The 1,764-nt window shown below is 42.4% G+C and overlaps 1 protein-coding gene across 1 annotated transcript in view; it reads right to left on the bottom strand.

The window, feature by feature from the left end:
* Positions 1-657: 657 nt before the first annotated feature.
* PHACTR4 (phosphatase and actin regulator 4) overlaps positions 658-1,764 on the bottom strand; it is a 105,407-nt gene continuing 104,300 nt past the window's right edge. Inside the window, exons 11-12 of the mRNA XM_011981760.1 lie at positions 1,584-1,645; positions 658-948 (exon numbers count right to left, since the gene is read on the bottom strand). Of these exons, the coding sequence (XP_011837150.1) occupies positions 658-948; positions 1,584-1,645 (353 nt within the window). The remainder of the gene's footprint in view (positions 949-1,583; positions 1,646-1,764) is intronic.

Raw genomic sequence — 1,764 nt, 5'->3', positions numbered from 1 at the left:
ACCACGCCCGGCTAATTTTTCGTATTTTTAGTAGAGACGGGGTTTCACCGTGTTAGCCAGGATGGTCTCGATCTCCTGACCTCGTGATCCACCCGCCTTGGCCTCCCGAAGTGCTGGGATTACAGGCGTGAGCCACCGCGCCCAGCCTTTAATTTTTATTTTTGAGATGGAGTCTCACTCTGCTGCCCAGGCTGGAGTGCATTCGCATTATCTTGGCTCACTGCAACCTCCACCTCCTGGGTTCAAGCAATTCTCCTGCTTCAGCCTCCCGAGTAGCTGGGATTACAGGTGCACGCCATCACAAACCTGGCTAATTTTTGTATTTTTAGTAGAGACGGGGTTTCACCATGTTGGCCAGGCTGGTCTCGAACTCCTGACCTCGAGGGATCCCTCCACCTTGGTCTCCCAAAGTGCTAGGATTACAGGCATAAGCCACCACGCCTGGCCAGCTTTTACAGTTTTTCACAGCATTATAAAAATGAGATATGGGTAATTACTAAAATATATAGCCCAAATTCTCTCTAACCAAACAACCACTGTTTAAAATGTATTCCTTCCAGTATTTTTACTTTGATATAGCAGGGATTTTCTTTCTTTCAGTATTGGTGGTGGAATTACCAGAACATTATACTGAGTTAGTATAACGTTTTGACTTGTTCAACTTGGCATTTTGTATCGTGATTTGAAATTTAATATTATATTAAAACTAAAGTTTTGTTTATGGTTCTCCCTTCTAGTTAGCATCTTGGATCCTCCAAATAAAGAGAAAAAGAGAAAGAGAAAAAGAGCAAGAGAGCGCTTTCCAGGTACCTTATCAGCAGGGGTCAGTTTGGTCCAAGGTTTGTCGGCTCGCCGGTCATAATCTTGAGCATCTGTTACCTCTACATATTCATTAAACCTCAGAATCTTCCTGGCAAGGAGTTCAGCCACAGTTGGCCTTTGACTGAGCTGAAGGAAATGGAGCCTCTTAGTTCACTAAGCCAATAATTAGGCATCAATCATGCATTCAAATTGCCTCTAACCCAGTGCTTCCATCTTCACTGGAATCACCTGGGGGAGCTTTATACACTATTGATCCCTGGAGGTCCAGCCCCCAGTGATTATGGTTATCTGGTGATTTTTTGTTTTGTTTTGTTTTTGAGACAGGGTCTTACCCTGTCACCCAGGCTGGAGTGCAGTGGCACAATCACAGCTCACTGCAGCCTCAACCTCCCAAGCTCAAATGATCCTACTACCTCAGCCTCCCAAGTAGCTGATATTACAGGCACATACCACCATGCCCGGCTATTTTTTAATTTTTTTTTGTAGAGATGGGGTCTTGCCATGTTGACTGGGCTGCAAATTCATTTTTTTTCTTTTTATTTTCTTTCTTTTTTTTTTTTTTTCAAATGTAGAGACAAGGTTTCACTGTTTTCCCTAGGCTGGTCTTGAACTCCTGGGCTCAAGCAATCCTCCTGCCATGGCCTCCCAAAGTGCTGGGATTACAGGCGCAAGCCACTGTGCCTAACTGCAAATTAATTTCCAATCAAATAGGTCATCCAAATATAACACATATAGTTAACTGAACACACAGGGAGTAGTACCTTTCTAGTGAGCCGACGTTTAATTTCTCGTTTTTCTGCCTGACGATCAGCTTCATTTTTAGCTACAGTTGACAATCAGAAGGAAGGAAGATTACTCACAAATGACAATGTGCATATCAAATGTTTTAGTAATTACATTACAGATATTTCTTTTTCTTTTCTTTTTTTTTTTTTTTTTTTT

The sequence above is a fragment of the Mandrillus leucophaeus genome, unplaced genomic scaffold (assembly GCF_000951045.1).
Source record: "Mandrillus leucophaeus isolate KB7577 unplaced genomic scaffold, Mleu.le_1.0 Scaffold23, whole genome shotgun sequence".
Lineage (NCBI taxonomy): Eukaryota > Metazoa > Chordata > Mammalia > Primates > Cercopithecidae > Mandrillus > Mandrillus leucophaeus.
Note: the sequence above shows the minus strand (reverse complement) of the source record. Positions and strands in the feature narration are given on the sequence as shown.